The 20,972-nt window shown below is 46.2% G+C and overlaps 2 protein-coding genes across 5 annotated transcripts in view; one reads left to right on the top strand and one right to left on the bottom strand.

The window, feature by feature from the left end:
- Positions 1-20,972, bottom strand: part of ATF6 (activating transcription factor 6) — a 440,808-nt gene that overhangs the window by 24,421 nt on the left and 395,415 nt on the right. The window contains exon 16 of one of the 2 annotated variants that reach the window (XM_048859673.2): positions 1,559-1,791. The exons of the other annotated variant lie outside the window; for it this stretch is intronic. Within the exon in view, the coding sequence (XP_048715630.2) occupies positions 1,763-1,791 (29 nt within the window). The 3' untranslated portion in view covers positions 1,559-1,762. Of the gene's footprint in view, positions 1-1,558; positions 1,792-20,972 lie in introns of those variants that run through there. 2 annotated transcript variants of the gene reach the window in all.
- OLFML2B (olfactomedin like 2B) overlaps positions 1-20,972 on the top strand; it is a 96,808-nt gene that overhangs the window by 18,817 nt on the left and 57,019 nt on the right. For 2 of the 3 annotated variants that reach the window (XM_075131424.1, XM_048859667.2), the window contains exon 3: positions 4,690-4,797. The exons of the other annotated variant lie outside the window; for it this stretch is intronic. In XM_075131424.1, the coding sequence (XP_074987525.1) occupies positions 4,690-4,797 (108 nt within the window). The remainder of the gene's footprint in view (positions 1-4,689; positions 4,798-20,972) is intronic. 3 annotated transcript variants of the gene reach the window in all.

The following is a 20,972-nucleotide window of genomic DNA, read 5'->3' as shown; positions in this document are numbered from 1 at the left end:
TGTATGAGAGATGTCAGGTCATGGAGCTGGAGGGAGCATGCGTGTGAGAGACGTTGGGGTGCGGGGCCAGAGGGAGCAGGCATGAGAGAGACATTGGGCACAGGGCTGTAGGAAGCAGGCATGTGAGAGATGTCGGGACACGGGGCTGGAGGGATCAGGTGTGTGAGACATGTCGAGGTGCGGGGTTGGAGAAGCAGGGGCATGAGAAATGTCAGGGCTCAGAGCTGAGAGAGCAGGCACATGTGAGATGTCACAGCACATATTTGGAGGGAGCAGGCATGTGAGAGACATTGGGCACAGGGTTGGTGGAAGCCAGCATGTGAGAGACGTCGGGGATCTGGACTGGAGGGAGAAGGCATGTGAGAGATGTTGGGGCGTGGGGCCAGAGGGATCAGGTGTGTGAGAGATGTCGGGGTGTGGAGCTGTAGGAAGCAAGCACGTGAGAGACTTCTCACCCAGATCCGGAGCAGCAGGTTCGTGAGAGACATCAGGGCCTGGGGCCAAAGGGAGCAGGTGCATGTGAAATGTCACGGCACGGGGCTGGAGGGAGCAAGCGCATGAGAGACATCAATGTGTGGAGCTGGAGGTATCAGGTGTGTGAGGGATGACGAGATGTGGAGCTGGAGGGAGCAGGTGCACGAGAGATGTCAGGACTCGGGACTGGAGGGAGCCGGCAAGTGTGAGATGTCATCGCGTGGATTTGGAGGGAGAAGTCACTTGAGGAACCTCTGGTCATGGAGCTGGAGGGGACAGGCATGTGAGAGACTTTGGGGCATGGGGCTGGAGGAAGCAGGCATGTGAGAGACGTCAAACTGTGGGGCCGGAGGGAACAGGTGTGTGTGAGAGCCATCAGGTCGCCGGGCTGGAGGGAGCAGGCATGTGAGACACATCAGGGCACGGGGCCAGAGGGAGCAGGCCTGTGATAGACGTTGGGGCATGGGTCAGGAGGGAGCAGGTGCATGCAAGAGACCTCGGGGCGCAGAACAGGAGGAACAGGCATGTGAGAGTTGTCAAGGCGTGGAGCTGGAGGAAGTAGGTGTGTGCAAGAGACCTCGGGTGCGGGGCCAGTGGGAGCTGGCATATGAGAGACATTGGGGCACGGAGTTGGAGAGAGTTGGCGTGTGTGAGAGATGTCGGTGCAAGGAGCCAGAGGGAGCCGGTGCATTAGAAATGTCGGGATGCGGAGCTGGAGGGAGCAGGCTGTAACGATGCTGACTTTGGTGGGACACTTCTAAGAATATCAGTTCAGGACAAATTGCTTAGAGCAGGGCAGTTACAGCCCAAGGCTGGGGTTTCTCCACTTCTAAGGCACACCAAATCAGCCAGACAGAGAGGACTTTGGTTTTACCCCACTGGTTAACCATAAGTCATACAAGCAATTCCCTTAGACACTCCAGTTTCCCAGTATCACCACCAGTGCAACTTGTTATGGGGACGAATGGTTATGAAAACCAATACCCCAGTAAAAGAAAAAAGGCTCTCCTGATCCCAAAGGACCAAGCCCCAGACCCAGGTCAATACACAAATCAGATCTTACCCACAAATCATGCTGTTGCCAGTCCTTTAGGATCTAAAATCTAAAGGTTTATTCATAAAAGGAAAAAGATAAAGATGAGAACTAGAATTGGTTAAATGGAATCAATTACATACAGTAATGGCAAAGTCCTTGGTTCAGGCTTGTAGCAGTTATGGAATAAACTGCAGGTTCAAATCAAGTCTCTGGAGAACATCCACAGCTGGGATGGGTCATTCAGTCCTTTGTTCAGAGCTTCAGTTTGTAGCAAGGTTCCTCTGGAAGTAAGAAGCAGGATTGAAGACAAAATGGAGGGGTTTCCAGGGTTTTTTATATTCTCTGCCCTGTGAAAGGACACCCCTTTATTCTTACTGTGGAAAATCACAGAAGCAGATAGAGGTTGGAGTCACATGGGCAAGGCACATGTCCAAGCATGACTGAGTTTGCAGGCCGAGGCCATTGTTTACATGTTAGTTTGAACGTTCCCAGGAAAGCTCAGATGTTGATTGGAGTTTCCCAAAGTTCATTGTCAGTTAAGTGTTTTTTGATTGGGCACTTACTGAGAATAGGCCTTTCTCAAGAAGCTGACCAAATGCTTCACTGAGGCTACTTAGAATCAAAACACATTGAGATACAACATAAGAACATAAGACTGGCGATACTGGGTCAGACCAAAGGCCCATCCAGCCCAGTATCCTGTCTACTGACAGTGGCCAATGCCAGGTCCCCCAGAGGGAGTGAAGCTAACAGGTAATGATCAAGTGATCTCTCTCCTGCCATCCATCTCCACCCTCTGACAAACAGAGGCTAGGGACACCATTCCTTACCCATCCTGGCTAATAGCCATTAATGGACTTAACCTCCATGAATTTATCCAGTTCTCTTTTAAACCATGTTATAGTCCTAGCCTTCACAACCTCCTCAGGCAAGAAGTTCCACACGTTGACTGTGCGCTGAGTGAAGAAGAACTTTTTTTTATTTGTTTTAAACCTGCTGCCCATTAATTTCATTTGGTGGCCCTAGTTCTTATATTATAGGAACAAGTAAATCACTTTTCCTTATTCACTTTCTCCACACCACTCATGATTTTATATACCTCTATCATATTCCCCCTTAGTCTCCTATTTTCCAGGCTGAAAAGTCCTAGCCTCTTTAATCTCTCCTCATATGGGTCCTGTTCCAAACCCCTAATCATTTTAGTTGCCCTTCTCTGAACCCTTTCTAATGCCAGTATATCTTTTTTGAGATGAGGGGACCACATCTGTACACTGTATTCAAGATGTGGGCGTACGATGGATTTATATAAGGGCAATAAGATATTCTCTGTCTTATTCTCTATCCCTCTTTTAATGATTTCTAACATCCCGTCTGCTTTTTTGACTGCCGCTGCACACTGCGTGGACGTCTTCAAAGAACTATCCATGATGACTCCCAAGATCTTTCTCCTGATTAGTTGTAGCTAAATTAGCCTCCATCATATTGTATGTATAGTTGGGGTTATTTTTTCCAGTGTGCATTATTTTACATTTATACACATTAAATTTCATTTGCCATTTTGTTGCCCAATCACTTAGTTTTATGAGATCTTTTTGAATTTATCTTAAGCAGTTTAGTATCATTTGCAAACTTTGCCACCTCACTGTTTACTCCTTTCTCCAGATCATTTATGAATATGTTGAATAGGACAGTTCGTTGGACTGACCCTTGGGGAACACCACTAGTTACCCCTCTGCGTTCTGAAAATTTACCATTTATTCCTACCCTTTGTTCCCTGTCTTTTAACCAGTTCTCAATCCATGAAAGGATCTTCTCTCTTATCCCATGACAACTTAATTTACGTAAGAGCCTTTGGTGAGGGACCTTGTCAAAGGCTTTCTGGAAATCTAAGTACTTTATCGTCTTTAAGTGCTCCTTTTGTATCTCGATCGTCCAGGGGCCCCACTGGTTGTTTAGCAGGCTTCCTGCTACTGAAGTACTTAAAAAACATTTTGTTATTACCTTTTGAGTTTTTGGCTAGCTGTTCTTCAAACTCTTTTTTGGCTTTTCTTATTACATGTTTACATTTAATTCAGCAGTGTTTATGCTCCTTTCTGGTTACCTCACTAGGATTTGACTTCCACTTTCTAAAAGATGCCTTTTTATCTCTCACTGCTTCTTTTACATGGTTGTTAAGCCACGTGGCTCTTTTTTAGTTCTTTTACTGTGTTTTTTAATTTGGGGTATACATTGAAGTTGAGCCTCTATTATAGTGTCTTTGAAGTGTCCATGCAGCTTGCAGGGATTTCACTCTAGTCACTGTATCTTTTAATTTCTGTTTAACTAACCTCCTTATTTTTGCATAGTTCCCCTTTCTGAAATTAAATGCCACAGTGTTGGTTTCTTCCCACCACAGGAATGTTAAATGTTATTATATTATGGTCACTATTTCCAAGTGGTCTTGTTATGGTTACCTCTTGGACCAGATCCTGCGCTTCACTCAGGGCTAGTTCGAGAGTTGCCTCTCCCCTTGTGGGTTCCTGTACCAGCTGCTCAAAGAAGCAGACATTTAAAGTATCGAGAAATTTTGTCTCTGCATTTCGTCCTGAGGTGACATGTACCCAGACAATATGGGGATAATTGAAATCCCGCACTATTACTGAGTTCTTTATTTTGATAGCCTCTCTAATCTCCCTTAGCATTTCATCATCACTATCACTGTCCTGGTCAGGTGGTCGATAGTAGATCCCTACTGTTATATTCTTATTAGATCATGGAATTACTATCCATAGAGATTCTATGGAACAAGTGGATTCATTTAAGATTTTTATTTAATTTGTGTTGGTCCTGCTTTGAGCAGGGGATTGGACTAGATGACCTACTGAGGTTTCTTCCAACCCTAATCTTCTATGATTCTACATAGCCAATATTCATAACTTCAACTACAAAATGATACACACCTACAAGCTTTGGCCCCGCTGGGAAAAGAAGCATCCAGGGGGTGTATGGAACTGCTGGCTGCTGAGGAGAGGGTTCATCAGCTGCAAAAAGAAACTGCTGGACTTAAGCTCCAAGTCAAAAAAGCAATGGAAGAACAGCAGAAATTGTATCATCTTACAAGTCCAGTTTATAACAATGTTGGTTTGTTGTATTACTCTGAACAGTTGTCTGTGCTTAACCAGTTTTGCTATGTTTTACAGCTATCCTCAATCATAGAGATGCTAGAAAGTGCTTTCTATGGCTTAGACCTTCTAAAGTTACACTCAGTCACAACAAAATTGGTGGACCGAGTGGAGAAACTAGAGGAGGTAAGATGAGATCCATTTCTTTTTCTTTGGGTTGTTTTGTTAGAGACAACATCATGCAAAATGAAATGGCACCTAATGGTTTGGCATCTGGAGCCAAATCATGGTGTTCCATTCCTTGTGGGAGAACTGGTAATTAGCCACCATTTCATTTAACTTTGTGGCCACTGTCATCATGACCTATGACTTGACACTTGGAGAAAAGAGATCAAGGGGTAACATTTTCAGAAGTGACTTAGATATTCAAAGATCTTTAGGCACCTAAAAATGCAGATAGGTGCCTAGGAAATTTTGGAAATCCTACTTGATGCCTAGCTGCATCTTTAGATGCCAAAAGGTCTTTGAACATGTGGTCTGTAGCTGCCTAAGTTCCACTGTCTTTCACTGAGGCTTAGATTCCTAAATGCCTAAGTCACTTTTGAAAATGGGACTTAGGTTCCTAAATCATTTAGGTGCTTTTGAAAATTTTACCTGACCAGTGTTGTCAATTTTCACAAGTCTTGAGATATTTCATACTCTTCTTAAAGCCCCAGTTCCTGGAGTCATGTGATTTTTGTGAGGATCTCAGCTTTCAATTCAAAGAAGAGTAAGACCTCGTGGTTATGAAGAAAAGCTTGGAAATGTGACCTGAGTGGGTAACCTAAAGTTTTAAAGATTAAACAATAAGAACTTCAAATGTTTTATTTTTGAAGAGCTTCATGATTTCTTGGGGCTTGACTCGTGGTTTTAGAATACTGGGGATTGGCCATGCTGAGCCTGTTTGTAGTAATCCATATGTGTGGCGGAAGCTCACATTTTAGCCAGACACAAACATGTATGACATCTTGCAACTTAGTCAAGGCAGGTCAATGAGAAGGGTCTCTCAGAAGAGGATGCGGGGTGGGAGGGTGATGCTGCATTTATGAACCCTGTGACTCATGTCCTGTATGTAGTGTTTAATGTTTAGTCCAGCAAAAAAAGAGTTAATTATCTAAACTGGAGCCAGTGTGAGCTGCTGCTAGGGTTGCCAGGCGTCCGGTTTTCAACCAGAACGCCTGGTCGAAAAGGGACCCTGGCGGCTCTGGATGGCATGGCTGACCAGGCCGTTAAAAGTCTGTTTGGCAGCGTAGCAGGCTCCCTGCCTGCCCTAGCTCTGCGTGACTCCCAGAAGCGGCCACCAGTTCCTTGCGGCTCCTAGGTGCATGGGCTGCCAGGGAGACTGCACACGCTCTCACCGCCCTGAGTGCTGGCTCCACAGCTCCCATTGGTTGGGAACCACAACAAATGGGAGCTGCAGGGGTAGCACCTGCGGGCACAAGCACAGTATGTAGAACCTCCCTGGCCATGCATGTGCCTAGGGGCTGTAGGGACCTGGCAGCTGCTTTCTGGGAGCAGTGGTAAGCGCCGCCGGGACCCCGCACCTGCTCCCACACCCCAATTCCCTGCCCCAGCCTGGAATCCCTTCTCACACCCAAACTCCCTCTTGGAGCCCGCACCCTGCACACCCACAACACCCTGCCCCAGCCCTGAGCCCCCTCCTGCACCCCAAACCTCTCATCCCCGACCCCCCCTGGAGCACTCACCCCCCTCCCGCACCACAACCCACTGCCCCAGCCTGGTGAAAGTGAGTGAGGGTGGGGGAGAGTGAGTGACGGAGGGAGGGGGGATGGAGCAAGCAGGTGCGGGGCCTCAGAGAAGGGGCGTGGCCTTGGGAGAGGGGCAGGTCAGGGGGAGGGGCAGGGGTGTTCAGTTTTGTGCGATTAGAAGGTTGGCAACCCTAGCTGCTGCCTCCATCTTGACTCGAAGTGCCTGAGAAATGGATGACACAGTGCTCCCTTTAGCAGTGAATACTGTCTTGGGTTTAATCAAACTGGAGCTGTGCAAATGAGCCGTGTGCTCATGTTCAAGCTGGTTGTAATGGGGCATCTCTGTCCCCATCCTCTGATGCCTAGAAACCTCTCAGACTCTTCAGTGCATGGCACCGCCATCTTGTTTATTTATATTCTGGCTGGAGAATTTGGTTGGTCCTATTGCTGGGAACATGTGGTGAGGATTTTACCTTGAACCAAGTCTAACCAAGTTCCTAGAAAGTGTTTTATTTTTATTTCTTTTGTAACTGTTTCTGACTTTAATGCCTTACACTTGTACTCACTTAAAACCCATCTCTTTGTAGTTAAATAACCATGTTTTATTATTTAATTAAAACTAAGACAGTGTTGTGTTTGAACTGAACTGTTTGGGTAACTCCAGTTAAGGTAACAAACTGTTGCATATTGACCCCTTACAGAAAAGGGCTGGAAAGAGCAGAACACATGTTTCTGGGGAAAATCCGGGTCTGGGAGTGTGTTGGGGTTACTCTGCAAGTGGTAATCAAGGCTGGTGGAAGCCAGTGTGACTAGCAGGCTGCAGGTATATGCAGACACTCGTTGTGGGGTGGGGACCTGCACGCTGGTAGCTGTTTGTGAGTGGCCTGGTTGGAAGCTACAGCAGCAAAGCATTGTAAGGCACCCCAAGTTGCAGGGCAGGCAGTGGTACAACACCTCACTGGTCTGGACTGCACACTGGAATGTGACACTGTGTCACTGATTTTACCTTCATTGGGAAGCCAACCTGCAAGTCCATGGACGTCTGCTGCCCCTCAACAGAGGTATGATACTGGTATCAGAATGGGACACTGGTGCTGAAAGAAGAGGCAACAATACATTCCTGTTGTGTATTGGGCATTGGCCTCTTTTTGTACCCTCCCTGTTGCTGTTTATTATAATTGTTTTCTGGTAATGCCTAGGATGGATCTAGAGATGCAAAAGCGAGTGGAGAGTGCACAATATAAAAGAATGGACGGGAATAAAAAGGCCAGGCTCTCAGCCCCAGTTCCTGCATTCCTCTCCCACCCCAGTGTAGAGGCGGGGGGAGTGGTATGTGTGAGGGATGGGGTGGAGCTGTCAGCAGCTCTCAGCTAGTGTACAGTCCTTGAAGTTAGAGCAGCCCTAGGCTGTGTCAGGGCCAAGGCAGCATGAGAATCACCATGACCAGGAGAATAAACTTACAGACCCACACAGCTTTGTGGGAAGGAGAGCAGGCAGTGACCTATGGATAAGGTTGCGAGTCAGTCACGGAGGTCATGAATACCATGACTTCTGCAGTTGCAGCGGCTGGTGTGGCTGGCCCCAGGGGCCACTGGAACAGAGCAGCAGCAGCACCTCAGGGCCCCTCAGCTAAGATTTAGTCTGGGGTATTTATAGTAAAAGTCATGGACAGGTCAGGGACCATGAATTTTTGTTTATTGCCCATGACCTGTCTGTGACGGGTTTGGTCACAGAGATCCCCTTGGGACTGTTACCTGACATGGTGCAATTACCTCTGAGCATATTTTCCCTGCCAGCTTGGGACATCCAGAACCCTGCCTTGTTGAGCCAGACACACTAGCCTTCTGCAACACGGACCCAGGATCCGGGCCACGCCCCCAAAACTGCAGGATTTTAAGTGAAAACAGCTCTTCATATCTCTCTATCAATGGTATAGAGGGTGGACAAATTATGAGTTTACCCTGTATAAGCTTTATATAGAGTAAAACGGATTTATTTGGGGTTTGGATCCCATTGGGAACTGGGTGTCTGGGTGCTGGAGGCAGGTAACCTGCTAAGCTGTTTTCAGTTGAGTCTGCAGTTTTGGGGGCGTGGCCCGGACCCTGGGACTGCATTGCAGCAGGCTAGCATGTCTGGCTCAACAAGGCAGGGTTCTGGAACTTCCAAGCTGGCAGGGAAAACAGGCTCAGAGGTAATTCCAGCACGTTAGATGACAGTCCCAAGGGGGTCTCTGTGCCCAAACCTGTCACAGTGGTATAGTCGAACACGATCTGTGCACAGTTGATTGCTTTGAGGCACTGGTAGTGATTTTAAGTGAGTTTTAAGTGTTGTGGTCAGAGAATAGACAAAATGGTTACTGGTTTGTTATTTTCTGTTTCCTTATTTCGGGTAAGGAAAATAGAGGCAAGAAAATCAGCAAAATGAGTGAGAGTGAGACTCACAAGAAGATAGAACACCACAGGTTGCAGATTGCTGAGAAGGAAAATGAACATAAAAGACAGATGGAATTAAGAAAAATGGAGATTAATGCACAATTGGTCCAGGGAAAAAGCTGCTCACGAAAGAGCCATGGAAGCCCAAAGGTTAGTACAGCAAGCTGCTAAGGAGGAGAAGGAAAGAGAGAGGCAGCAAGCCCTGGAGCTAAGAAACAAAGAAATTGAGGCCCAGAGAGAAGCCCAAATTGAGACCCAGAAGCATGAACTGGCTGTAATGGAGTGGAAGAGACAAAACCCTTCAGCAGCTGGCTCCACTTCCCCCAGAATTCATAAATGGGAGAGGTTATGTCCACCATATGATGAATCCAGTGATATTGCAGAGTATTTCATCACCTTTGAGAGACTGTGCACTCTCCATGCGATTCCTGAGGATCAAAAGATGACTACTTTGGTTGCAAAATTGACTGGGAGAGCTCTGGACATATTCAATAAGATGCCTATTGCTGATGCTTCAAACTATGGTATATTTAAGGAATTGGTTTTGAAACAGTTTCAGATTACACCTGAAACCTACAGGGTTAAATTCAGGAGCCTTAAGAGGGGAACTGGATTGAGTAATGTGGCCTATGTAAATGAAATGAGAGATTTGTTAGACAAGTGGGTGAGGGGAAAAGGCATTACAAGTTTGGAATAAATGTGTGATTTAGTTACTCAGGAACAGTTCCTGAATATGTGCAGGGATGATGTATGCCCATCTTTAAAAAAGGGAAGAAGGAGGATCCTGGGAACTCCAGGCCAGTCAGCCTCACCTCAGTCCCTGGAAAAGTCATGGAGCAGGTCCTCAAGGAATCGATTCTGAAGCACTTAGAGGAGAGGAAAGTGATCAGGAACAGTCAGCCTGGATTCACCAAGGGCAAATCATGCCTGACTAATCTACTTGCCTTCTATGACGAGATAACTGGTTCTGTGGATGAAGGGAAAGCAATGGACGTGTTGTTCCTTGACTTTAGCAAAGCTTTTGACACGGTCTCCCACAGTATTCTTTCCAGCAAGTTACAGAAGTATGGGCTGGATGAATGGACTATAAGGTGGATAGAAAGCTGGCTAGATTGTCAGGCTCAATGGGTAGTGATCAATGGCTCCATGTCTAGTTGGCAGCCAGTATCAAGTGGAGTGCCCCAAGGGTGGGTCCTGGGGCCGGTTTTGTTCAATATCTTCATAAATGATCTGGAGGATGGTGTGGACTGCACCCTCAGCAAGTTTGCAGATGACACTAAACTGGGAGGAGAGGTAGATACGCTGGAGGGTAGGGATAGAATACAGAGGGACCTAGAGAAATTGGAGGATTGGGCCAAAAGAAATCTGATGAGGTTCAACAAGGACAAGTGCAGAGTCCTGCACTTAGGACGGAAGAATCCAATGCACCGCTACAGACTAGGGACCGAATGGGTCAGCAGCAGTTCTGCAGAAAAGGACCTAGGGGTTACAGTGGACGAGAAGCTGGATATGAGTCAACAGTGTGCCCTTGTTGCCAAGAAGGCCAATGGCATTTTGGGATGTATAAGTAGGGGCATTGCCAGCAGATCGAGGGACGTGATCGTTCCCCTCTATTCGACACTGGTGAGGCCTCATCTGGAGTACTGTGTCCGGTTTTGGGCCCCACGCTCCAAGAAGGATGTGGAAAAATTGGAAAGAGTCCAGCGGAGAGCAACAAGAATGATTAGGGGACTGGAACACATGAGTTATGAGGAGAGGCTGGGGGAACTAGGATTGTTTAGTCTGCGGAAGAGAAGAATGAGGGGGGATTTGATAGCTGCTTTCATCTACCTGAAAGGGGGTTCCAAAGGGGATGGCTCTAGACTGTTCTCAGTGGTAGCAGATGACAGAACAAGGAGTAATGGTCTCAAGTTGCAGTGGGGGAGATTTAGGTTGGATATTAGGAAAAACTTTTTCACTAGGAGGGTGGTGAAACACTGGAATGCGTTACCTAGGGAGATGGTGGAATCTCCTTCCTTAGAAGTTTTTAAGGTCAGGCTTGACAAAGCCCTGGCTGGGATGATTTAATTGGAGATTGGTCCTGCTTTGAGCAGGGGGTTGGAGTAGATGACCTCCTGAGGTCCCTTCCAACCCTGATATTCTATGATTCTATGATGTAAAACAGTATTTGTGGGACAAAAAGGTGAATGCAGTGAGTGGATTAGCTGGGTTTGCAGACTCTTCCGAGCAGTCACAAGCTGCAATTAAACACAAACCACTGGCCGTGAGGGACAGGGTTGGGGGAAAGCAGATTCACCATTTTACCCCTGGGGAAAAGGAGGCTGGGAGTTCACCTCCCCATTCCCCTGTTTCTTGTCCCCCATCTCCTGTACAAGGAGAGGAGCCCAGAAGGTGCTCTCATTGTAAGTCCACCGAGCACCTGAGGAATAAATGTCCTTGGCTGAGTGGGAACAGACACCAGGTAACACATGAAGCTGCTGCTTCTTAGAGCACAGGGGTATCCCAGGCTACTCCCTCTTTCCACACAGGGTTTGTAAAGGTTGCTTCTACACAACCAAGCAGTGAGCATATGCATGCTGTTCAGCTTAATGGGAAAGCGCTCCAAGGTGGGAGGGATACTGGTGCAGAGATTTCTGTGGTCAGGAAGGACCTGATCTATGAGAAGGATTTGTTACCAGGAAAAATGGCAGAATTAGAATTGGTGGGAGGTTATAAAGTCCTTGCACCTTTAGCTAAGGTACACATGGACACTGGTGATTTGCAGGCTGAACTGACTGTCACAGCAGTGGCACACAATTTTGCACCATTTCTACTGATGTGGCAGAATCTGTCCCAGGGTTTGTTAGCAGCAAGAAGGAATCTTGTGCTGAAAGCCCCAGAGGGGAGGGTGATGTCACAGGGGCTGCTGGGGAAAAGGGAGAGTGTCTCTTTATTTCCTCTGGAGCAGGGGAAGATGGGCCATTGGGGGCAGGGATGGTCAAGACCAGTTCCTGTAGCCCTGGGGTTTAAGACAGGTCCCTGTGGGATTGGGTGGATAGAGCCAGCTCCTGTCCCATGATCATCTCCCTGACTGCTGCTGACAGCTGCTGACTTCCAGGATCAATGGGTAGTGATCAACGGCTCGATGTCTAGTTGGCTGGCGGTATCAAGCGGAGTGCCCCAAGGGTTGGTCCTGGGGCCGGTTTTGTTCAACATCTTTATTAATGATCTGGATGATGGGATGAATTGCACTCTCAGCAAGTTTGCCAATGACACTAAGCTGCAGGGAGAGGTAGATACACTGGAGGGTAGGGATAGGGTCCAGAGTGATCTAGATAAATTGGAGGAATGGGCCAAAAGAAATCTGATAAGGTTCGGCAAGGACAAGTGCAGAGTCCTGCACTTAGGACGGAAGAATCCCATGCACTGCTACAGGCTGGGGACCGACTGGCTAAGCAGCAGTTCTGCAGAAAAGAACCTGGGGATTACAGTGGACGAGAAGCTGGATATGAGTCAGCAGTGTGCCCTTGTTGCCAAGAAGGCTAATGGCATATTGGGCTGTATTAGTAGGAGGATTGTCAGCAGATCAAGAGAAGTGATTATTCCCCTCTATTTGGCACTGGTGTGGCCACACCTGGAGTATTGTGTCCAATTTTGGTCCCCCTACTACAGAAGGGATGTGGACAAATTAGAGAGAGTCCAACGGAGGGTAACAAAAATGATTAGGGGGCTGGGGCACATGACTTACGAGGAGAGGCTGAGGGACCTGGGGTTATTTAGTCTGCAGAAGAGAAGAGTGAGGGGGGATTTGATAGCAGCCTTCAATTACCTGAAGGGGGGTTTCAAAGAGGATGGAGCTCGTCTGTTCCGAGTGGTGGCAGATGACAGAACAAGAAGCAGTGGTCTCAAGTTGTAGTGGGGGAGGTTTAGGTTGGATATTAGGTAACACTATTTCACTAGGAGGGTGGTGAAGCACTGGGATGTGTTACGTAGGGAGGTGGTGGACTCTCCATCATTAGAGGTTTTTAAGGCCAGGCTTGGCAAAGCCTTGGCTGGGATGATTTAGTTGGTGTTGGTCCTGCTTTGAGCAGGGGATTGGACTAGATGAACTCCTGAGGTCTCTTCCAATCCTAATATTCTATGATTGTATAATAAGTTGCAGGTCAGCAGGGGACAGGCCCTGCCATAAGGTGCACAGGGACATCTATCCCGGAGATGGAAGTTGGGGTCCTGACAACCGCTGCTGTGGGAACAGACCTCAAGGGCTCTGTAGCTGGAAGCAAGCCCAACCTGAGTGAAAGTGGGGGATTTTGGTGGCCAGTGAAGTGTCTGTCATAGCTGGTAGTTGTGAGCCCACAGATGGATCAGGGTCACCTTCCCTTTTGGAGAACACTGGGGTGTCTGCCTCAGGGGGGAACCCAGAGAGGGAAGTCCAGACGGAAGGTGAGGGGGAACAGGAGTGTCTTCCCACCTTTTGTAGGAAGGTATTTCTCCAGGAGAAGGTTGAAGGATCTGCATCTGAAATGCCAGACCCCTCACCTGTGGATCAGGTATTAAGGGAAGACCTGGGGTCAAATCTCCTGGAGGGGAGAGTCCACCCAGCTGACCTTTTGGGAACAGAGAATGGGATGACTGAGGGGATCTTACCAATCCAAAGCACTCCATTAAAAGATGTTGTTTCTGCTATGCTTGTAGAAACTAACATTGCCTCTTCAAGGCAGGAGAAGGAAAAAGTTTGCATTTGGGAAGCTTCACAAGCTGGTGGGGCCCAACACAAAGAGATTCCAGAGGGAGGAGCCGAGGGCAGGCATGGTTGCAGTGCACCCTTTCCTTGCCAAAACCTCAAACACATACCTGAATTGAAGCCTTCATCAAAGAGAGAGGAGACTCTGTGTCTAAACCCCTACCTCAAAGGGATTGGAAAATGCAATAGACCCTGAATGAGCTAAACTGTGTAAACAGAGCCTGTCCGCTGTAGATTTGCTGGTTATCTTATGTCTTTGGCTACTTCACCTATGGGTCAAGACAAAGGAGTTAATACTAATGGTAAACACTTTGAAGATGTGTGATATACCTGATCTCTGGAAAAAACTTTTGTACATGCTAGGGGTGGTGACAAGACAGTCCCACAAGCAGGTTGTTTTCAGCTTATACCTGTAAACAGGCTGGAAGCTCAGCACAGCAGCAAAAGCATAACAGGCCTACACTGCTGTGTGGAAGGGGAAACTGAGGCACACTGCCTCATGGCATTGGTGGCTAAATGCCAAGACTCCTACACTTTAACAGATATTGCTGTCTGCATTCTGTTAACAATGCTACACCCCAACATGTTTTCGGGCACCTGGGGACCAGGAACCCAGAACTTTGCAAGAACCCCTGTGAATAGCATTATAGTGTTTAATAACGATGGATGGGGGTATGACCAGAGCTGAACCGGAAGTTTAAATGTACTACCTCTGCTATGGACAGTGTCCAAGTCTCTGGCAGTAAGTTCAGGAGGAGGGTGTTACGTTGCACTCCATATGCTTTATGAAAATACGCTTATGAATGTGAATATGATGTAACTGGAATATGCTTTATGCAAAAGGTCTCTTGTAAGGTATCATTACACAGCTTATAATCTACTGAGTGTGTTCATCCTATTTGTATGCATGTATCATTCTTGTATCTGAAGCTAGAAATATGAAGTATAACTCTGAGGTCCTATTGTAATTATGCAAGGTGTGGGCCATTAATGGTGGTTTAGAATCTTGATGGCTCCCATTGACTAGGACAATTGGTTGTTAATGGTTTATTTACCTGAAAGCCTTTCTGTGTATATGTGGGCCAGCCCAGGGCTAATGAAGAATGAGGTCTCACAGGGACACTTGACCATGTCACCTGATAGTGAAATCCATCTTAAATCTGGTACTTTTCCATTTAGAAGGAGGGGTGGGGACCCAGAGAGACAAAAGATTCTCGCCTTGTGCCAAAGCTATAAAAGGAGCAGGACAGAGGGGGCTGCCAGTCATGAGAGAGCCCCTGATTCCACCTAAGATGTCTGCTGGAGCTAACAAGGACTGTACCAGGGGAGAGGATTGGGCCTAGACTAGGAAGGAGTCCAGTCTGTGAAAGAAGTTTATTGGAACATCTCTGAGGGTGAGATATTACCTGTAATCAGTTTCTTTATGTATTGCTTAGACTTGCGTGTTTTTGCTTCATTTTGCTTGGTGACTTACTTTGTTCTGTCTGTTATTACTTGAAACCACTTAAATCCTACATTTTATACTTAATAAAATCACTTTTGTTTATTAGTAAACCCAAAGTAAGTGATTAATACCTGAGGGAGCAAATAGTTGTGCATATCTTTCTATCAATGTTATAGAGGGCAGACAATTTATGAGTTTATCCTGTATACGCCTTATACAGAGTAAAATGGATTTATTTAGGGTTTGGATCCCATTGGGAACGGGGTATCTGGGTGCTGGAGGCAGGTAACCTGCTAAACTGTTTTCAGTTAAATCTGCAGCTTTGGGGGTGTGGCCTGGACCCTGGGTCTGTGTTGCAGCAGGCTAGCTTATCTGGCTCAACAAGGCAGGGTTCTGGAAGTCCCAGGCTGGCAGGGAAAATGGGTTCAGAGGTAATTCCAGCATGTCAGGTGACAGTCCCAAGGGGGGTCTCTGTGACCGAACCCGTCACACTGTCCATGACTTTTACTAAAAATACCCATGACTAAATCTTAACCTTACCTCTGGACAGCTTAACCTATAGTTAAGATTGCCTAACAGTTTCCATTGAAGGCCCCTCTTTTCAGTAGCTTGTTACTTTTCCAGACTTCAACTATAGGGGGTAAAATTTTTCATGCTTACTCTTTGCTTCAGGCTCAATTCTCTTAGTAAAGTTCAGCAAAAATGGTTCAGCTGTTTCCAAGAAAGAGAAAAATTGGTAATTTTGTTCAAGATAAATTCTTATAACTCTTTCTTTGAAGAGCTCTAATGTCTTTACACTTTGGCACAGGAAATTTGACACTGACATAGCTCTGGGATCAGAGAGATGTCTTTTGCTGTCCTTATGAAAATCCACTCACACTTGGCAGAGTTAAAAGCCTCTGAAAAATCAACATTTGTACATGCTCAGTAGAGCTTGTTGGAAACTTGCTGCTGAAATCTTGGAACATGCCATCTTCAGTGAGCATGTTCCCACCTCCAGCCCCACAGGGCCACCTCCTTGGCAGTGGATGGTACACAGGCTAAACAGCAGCCCTGCGCCTAAGGAAAGATGTGCTGGGATGAGGGGAGCCAGGAGAGGCTCTGCTCTATGTGCTTCTGCTATCTGGTGTTCGTAATTCTATGCTACCCTAAGAAGCAAGCATCATTCTCTCCAGTTGACAGACGGGGCTACACAAGGTCACTTCCAGCAGAGCTGACAGTAGAACCCAAGTCTTTAATGTGACAGGTCTAAAGCTCATCCCGCCAGCCACATGGCCTCTTGGAATCAATGTGCCTAATCCATCCACTTGGCTGTGTTGTCAGTAACCACTAGCCCACACGCCCCTCCAAACCCAGGAATAGAATCCTGGTTCACAACAGTCTTCTGCTGGTTAACAACTGATTGTGTAACCCACTGGGAAAGTGAGTGTCACATCCCCTCTGGTGTTTGGGTTACAACTCTTACCTCAAAGGGTTAAGGTCTGTGCTGTGGCTCTAACACTGCTGATCCAGGCTATCTGACAGTCTGAGAACCACCACTGACCTCTCCTCCTGCTCTGGGAGGATGTCACTTCTCTGCTTTCTCTGGTTTTGTAGTTTTCTTGCAATGGTGTTTTGCCAAAACAGTTTATTTTTGTTATTTCTAATTGCCTTTTATTAGGAGCTCTTGCTTCCCACAAGATCCAGGAAGTGGCTGAGATGTGCTTGGGTAAGGTAGGGTCAGCTGGTAGGGCATGCTAGCCTCTATTACTCGTGCTTGAGAGGGTCAAATAATGGCAAGGGAGGTATACTATGTCTTGAATTCAGAGTACAACACCTAAGTGTGAAAATCCTATATTAAAAGATAACCTAAAATCTTTAATTTTTTTTAAAGTATATTTCCCCATAAATCATTTTCTCTTTCATGCAGTGTAATATTGTTTTGGCCAATAAATTGTGCTTTGCAGCAGGTTGTCAGCTCAAATACTGGAGCTTTTTCCCTCCCTCTGTATCTGGGAGAGTAATTCCACATTCTTTTAAATGCAGACCCATCCCAATAGACTTCAAACATGAGCCAACTGCAGTAGATTCACAAAGCCAAAATTCCACATGCAAAACATTTTGGGAGAGCACTGCACAACTCAGCCAAGAGGTCAAAAAAGAGGCATCTGAAAATGGTGCATGTGAATGTGATATATTGGGTTGCTGAACTGACCACATATGATGATCTACAAAGGAGGGTAAGGGATATGGATGTTTCTATTTTTATTTGAGATCCCTCCCTCTTAATCTGGTTTGACTTATTCTCTAGTTGGGTCATATGAATTTCCTGCTGAATCGTCAATATTTAAAAAGGCAGAAATGGCTTGACTGAATAAGGGCAGAATTGTGTTCTCAGATCACCACTGGTTTCAAAGTAGCAGCCGTGTTAGTCTGTATTCGCAGATTTTTTTATTTATTTGTTAGTCTCTAAGGTGCCACAAGTACTCCTTTTCTTTTCGCAGATCACCACTGCGTCTCTCCACTACAATGTTCTGCTTTCGCAATATCTCTGAATCTGTTGCTGAGAGAACAGAATATTGGAACATGATCTATATGTGGATAGATAGAGCAGAACTTTGCCCTAGGAGAGGGCACCACCAGTAGATACAAAAGGCCAGATTCTGCTGTCAGTTTCCCCCAGTGTAAATTTGAATTCAGAATTTGGCCCAAGAGGAGTATGGAGTTTTTTAGTTTGGGGGAAATTATATGACCAAATTCTGCTCTCAGTTACATCCATGAAACCCTGCTGAATTTGTCTCATAATTCCCAACTCCTTACACCTTCTCACCCCAGATCATAAGTTAGAAACACCAGGGTAGTTACTCAACTGAAAAAAAAAGTATTATCTCCCGGTATAATATGAACAGAAATGTACATAGAACCTTTCATCCAAACACCCCGAAGTACTTGACAGATGTACAAATAGCTGTGCACACTATGGGAAAAATTCTCTTCTCTGACCACAGTGCCTATGCCTATTTTCTTCTCTGCACTCCTTCTGTGTCTGCAGTTTTCACTGACATCAATACAACCAGTTCAACGTACACAATAGACATCTGCACTGTGAATCAGAGTAGAGAAATTTGCACAGCACATACAGGGAAGACAACTCATCACTGAAGCACATCCACTTCTTGGTCAGATGCAGTAGCTTTTAAACGGGTTACAGCAAAACTATACAGAAGTCCAGATCAGAGAGTGAGGTAATCTTTTAACAAGGAAAACACAAATATTTCCCTTTAAAGGTCTCATGTACTGATGAATGGTGTACCAAGGTACTAGTCTCATGTACTGATGGCTTCAGAGGGAAGTACAGCAGAGGCTGTGCAGGAAAATGTAAATAAATGAGAGGTTAAAGCTTTTTAGTAATGATAAAGTTAACTATTAATTACTTGCAAACCTCTCTTCCAACAATAGGTGTCACCACACTTTTAATTAAGTACTTTTTTTGTCTTGACTGGCTGCCTTATTGTTGGTCTAGAAAGAGGAGGTTCCAGCTGGTAGCTTGTTTGATCAGTCTTTGTGTGTTGCAGTGACATGTGGTATATCATTTAACACAATTTCCCAAAATAAGCAAGTGGTGGAAGTGATTTCAGGCAGTGGTTTCAGGCTGTTCTTTTGTAGGAGAAGAAATTATACTGGCCATGTCACTAACTGTGGATTTCAGAAGGATTTAACAGAATTTGAATCTTGAGTCTCTTAGAAGAACATAAGAACAGCCATACTGGGTCAGACCAATGGTCCATCTAGCCCAGTATCCTGTCTTCTGACAGTGGCCAATGCCAGGTGTCCCAGAGGGAATGAACAGAACAGGTAACCATAGAGTGATCCATCCCCTGTCGCCCATTCCCAGCTTCTGGCAGTCGGAGGCTAGGGACACCATCCCTGCCCATCCTTGCTAATAGCCATTGATGGACCTATCCTCCAGGAACTTATCTAGTTCTTTTCTGAACCCCATTATAGTGTTGGCCTTCACAACATCCTCTGGCAAAGGATTCCACAGGTTGACTGTGTGTTGTGTGAAGAAATACTTCCTTTTGTTTGTTTTACACCTGCTGTCTATTAACAATACCTGAAAGTGTTACTGCATGCTCATGCCATAGTCAGCTAAAATTGTATGTGCCATTAGGAGATTGGAAGGAATGGCAGAATTGGAGGTGTGTGCTTTAGACAGAGCTTTTCCAAGTCCACTTAAGGGACTGGATGAAAACAGAACTTGCTGCACTGAATCTTGAAGCAGTGATACAGACAGGTGTCTATGCCCAGAATCAATGAAGGGACCCTGTGTGAAAAGCCAGTTTCTAAGTGGCTTAACGGGTGAATTACTGGTGAAGGAAGGCAGATTCCACACTGGATAAGCCACTAGGTCTGATTTTCTGAAAGCCTAAGAACATGAACCAGAGACTGGTGTTGCATAAAAATGTAAGCCTTTAATTTAAAGCCTCACAGGCATGCACTGAGCCAGCTGTAGCAACACACTGAAGTAGCTAACTGATGGAAAAATGATTATGTGCAAGCTCTTTGCTGGAGACCTATTAGTCAGGAGGGAGATGAATTTTTCCTGAGTGGGTCACAGACCAAGCGTCATTTGCAGGTGATATTGGGCATTGAATCATAGAATATCAGGGTTGGAAGGGACCTCAGGAGGTCATGTGGTCCAACCCCCTGCTCATAGCAGGACCAACACCAACTAAATCATCCCAGCCAGGGCTTTATCAAGCCTGACCTTAAAAACATCTAAGGAAGGAGATTCTAGCACCTCCGTAGGTAACCCATTCCAGTGCTTCACCACCCTCCTCGTGAAAAAGTTTTTCCTAACATCCAACCTAAACCTCCCTCACTGCAACTTGAGACCATTACTCCTCGTTCTGTCATCTGCTACCACTGAGAACAGTTTCGATCCATCCTCTTTGGAACCCCCTTTCAGGTAGTTAAAAGCAGTTATCAAATCTCCCCTCATTCTTCTCTTCTGCAGACTAAACAATCCCAATTCCCTCAGCTTCTCCTCATAAGTCATGTGCTCTAGCCCCCTAATCATTTTCGTTGCCCTCCGCTGGACTCTTTCCATTTTTTCCACATCCTCCTTGTAGTGTGGGGCCCAAAACTGGACACAGTACTCCAGGTGAGATCTCTCCAATGTCGAATAGAGGGGAATGATCACGTCCTTCGATCTGCTGGCAGTGCCCCTACTTATACAGCCCAAAATGCTGTTAGCCTTCTTGGAAACAAGGGCACACTGTAGACTCATATCCAGCTTGTCATCCACTGTAACACCTAGGTCCTTTTCTGCAGAACTGCTACATAGCCATTCAGTCCCTAGTCTGTAGCAGTGCATGGGATTCTTCCGTCCTAAGTGCAGGACTCTGCACTTGTCCTTGTTGAACCTCATCAGATTTCTTTTGGCCCAATCCTCTAATTTGTCTAGGTCCCTCTGTATCCTATCCCTACCCTCCAGCATATCTACCACTTCCCCCGTTCAGTGTCATCTGCAAACTTGCTGAGGGTGCAGTCCACACCATCCTCCAGATCATTAATGAAGATATTGAACAAAACCGGACCCAGGACCAAACTTTGGGGCACTCCGCTTGATACCGGCTGCCATCTAGACATGGAGCCATTGATCACTATATGTTGAAATAGCTACCCAACCAAGGAAAAGCACTCCCGGCAGGCTAGAGGATGCAGTGAGGCTTCTAAATCCTAGGGTAGCCTTGTCAAAAGCTGCCCAGATTCCTGTTATCCTGGCAATGGTGATGTTTCTAACTGGAAATTCACAATAGTATTAGGTCTTGTCTACACTACTTCGTGGGTACCTCAGCCCCCCGTAAGAGGCTGTAGTTCACAGAGTCTGGCGGCTTAAGAACATAAGAACAGCCATACTGGGTCAGACCAAAGGTCCATCTAGCCCAGTATCCTGTCTTCTGACAGGGGCCCTATACCAGGTACTCCAGAGTGAATGAACAGAATAGTAATCATCAAGTGATCAATCCCCT

This window comes from Caretta caretta, chromosome 8 (assembly GCF_965140235.1).
Source record: "Caretta caretta isolate rCarCar2 chromosome 8, rCarCar1.hap1, whole genome shotgun sequence".
In the NCBI taxonomy this organism is placed as follows: domain Eukaryota; kingdom Metazoa; phylum Chordata; order Testudines; family Cheloniidae; genus Caretta; species Caretta caretta.
This window is presented reverse-complemented; position numbering and strand designations above follow the sequence as displayed.